Source organism: Babylonia areolata, chromosome 13, assembly GCF_041734735.1.
Source record: "Babylonia areolata isolate BAREFJ2019XMU chromosome 13, ASM4173473v1, whole genome shotgun sequence".
NCBI classification, from domain to species: Eukaryota; Metazoa; Mollusca; class Gastropoda; order Neogastropoda; family Buccinidae; genus Babylonia; species Babylonia areolata.
In genome coordinates this window covers 7455792-7458291 of record NC_134888.1, presented here as the reverse complement: position 1 = coordinate 7458291, position 2500 = coordinate 7455792, and the positions used below count along the sequence as shown (strand labels likewise).

Sequence of the window (2500 nt, the reverse complement as noted above, 5' to 3'; positions counted from 1 at the left end):
AGGGAGGGAGGAGAAGAAGAAGAACGTTGAGGACTGAGAAGGAGGAGATGAAGATGATCAGGAAGAAGAATTTGGGACATTTTTTGTTTCCCATATTCAGATGATGGCGAATGATGACTGTCGAAATAAACAAGGCTGTTCACTATCTCCCACTCTCTTCAACATTTTCCTGGAGAAGAACTTGACTGACACACTTGAACACCTTGAAGGAACAGTCAGCATCGGTGGCAGGACAATCACCAACCTGCGATTTGCTGGTTGCATTGACGGATTGGCAGGGAATGAAGAAGAGCTTGTGAACCTGGTGGAATGCCTTGACAAAACATCTGCAGCCTGTGGCATGGAGATCAGCACAAACTTGAAGAAGACCAAACTGATAACCAACAACTCCGATGGCATCAGCACCAATACCAAGAGTCAATGGTGAAAAACTGAAAACCGTTTAAAGCTTCAAGTATCTCGAAGCAATCTTTTCGGATGAAGGATCCAAGCCAGAAATACTCTACAGGACAGCTCAGACAACAACAGCGCTGTCAAACCTGAGGCTCATCTGGAATGACGGCTCAAAGATCAGGCTGATGCGCTTCCTTGTCATTTCCATATTTCTATATGCATGTGAGACATGGATGAAGTGGAAAATAAGATACAGGCCTTGAGAGATGAGATGCTTTGGGAAGATGTTAGGCATCACATACCGGGACCACATCACAAACGATGAAGTGCGCAGAAGAGTCAAGTAAGCCATTGGGCCACATGATGATCTACTGACCACTGTAAAGAAAAGGACATTGTTGTGGTATAACCACGTCTTACGTTCATCAGGACTGGCCAAGACCTTCCTGAGAGCAAGAAGACTCAGGCAGAAGAAGAGACGGGAGGACAACACAGTTCTGTCATAGTCAGGTTATAATATGTCGTGGTTTCCCCCCCCCATTTTTCATTATCGATTATGTACATTAATCAGTACTAACTATGCAACGTCTTTGCGTGTCGTGTGTATGTGTACAATAAAAATCATGGTAAACTGTAGGTGAGTGTCTGCGAGACAAATATTTCCGTCTGTTCCCTTTCCCACTTTCCTTTACTGCGCATTGTGTGTTAGTGTCTGCCAGCATGCAATCAATGTTTAATAGTGTCTGTCAGCAATGTTTAAATCGCCCAGTGCAGGAATAAGAAAGTGAATTTTGTTTTGATATTCCGATATGAATTGAAATACAGGCGCCTCATCACACTCCACCTCATCACACTCCACCTCATCACCATCCTCCCAAGGCCACACCACCACCACCACCAGCAACAACAACCCCTTCGCGAGCCTCTTCGACGGCACGTTCTACGCGTCGCCATGGCAACGGGCGAGGTCAAGGGCGGAGCAGGCGTTTCCAGGCAACGAGGTCACTGATAATGTGCTGGACCTTGACCTGAGGGAAGAGGAAGTGACGGTGGAACATCGGATGCCGTTCATACCCTTCGGGTTGCCGTTTATGCTTCCGGTATTTAACCCTTTCCTGGCCGAACTGATGACCCCGAGGGTCAGCCATGGTCGCGCGACGTGTGGGAAGGTGGTGTTGGTCAGGCTGGTGTCAAGGATCGTGCTTCCGCCCAACATGTTGGGCTGGGAGGTGCAGGTGGGTCAGACACTACCCTCCCCCCTGTCTGTCTGTCTGTCGGTCTGTGTGGCACTGTCTCTGTCTTTCTCTGTCTGTCTGGCGCTTTCTCTGTCTAGAGAGGAAGGTGGCAGAATAGTTAAGACACTCGTCTGCCAGTACAGTGTTTGTCGGGGTCTGGGTTCGAATCCCGGTCTCGCCCTTTCTTCCAAGTTTGACTGGAAAATCAAACCGAGGTCCCGTGTGCAACACGCACTTGGCGCACTGAAAAAAGAATCCATGGCAAGATAAGTGTTGTCTTCTGGCAAAATTCTGTAGAAGAATTCCGTTCTGATACGTGTGATAGGTACACAAGTATACATGCATGCAGGCAAGACCTGACTAAGCGCGTTGGGTTATGCTGCTGGTCAGTCATCTGCCTTGCAGATGTGGTGTAACGTATATGGATTTGTTGGAACGCAGTGACGCCTTCTTGAGAAAACTGAGAACTGAAACTGTTTCTCTGTCCGTTCATGTCTGTCTGTTTCCCTGTCTCTGTCTGTCTGTCTGTCTGTCTCTATCTGTATCGATACTGTCTATCTGTCTGTCTCTTTCTGTGACTGTCTGTCTATCTATCTGCCTTGACACAAGTTTACAGTTGGGTCAACAGCGAATGAGAGCTGTATGACCAATGGTTTCTCCATAGCAATGGGAAATGATTTACAGCTTAGTCTTTTGTGAATGACTATGACTCTCAAACTAGGAGGTAAAATTGCACTGGTTCTTAGTGCTGCAGCCTTGGGGGCTAGTTGGCCTTTGGGAACCACCCCAACACTGACTGTTCTGAAACCCTCTTGGCCGAGAGAGTGGGGATTAATTTGGGCAAGACACTCTCCACTAAAAAAACCCCCAAA

The 2500-nt window shown here is 47.5% G+C and overlaps 1 protein-coding gene across 1 annotated transcript in view; it reads left to right on the top strand.

Annotated features, from left to right (window-relative positions):
* Window positions 1-2500, top strand: part of LOC143289327 (uncharacterized) — a 43268-nt gene that overhangs the window by 3902 nt on the left and 36866 nt on the right. Inside the window, exon 3 of the mRNA XM_076598327.1 lies at window positions 1219-1628. Within this exon, the coding sequence (XP_076454442.1) occupies window positions 1219-1628 (410 nt within the window). The remainder of the gene's footprint in view (window positions 1-1218; window positions 1629-2500) is intronic.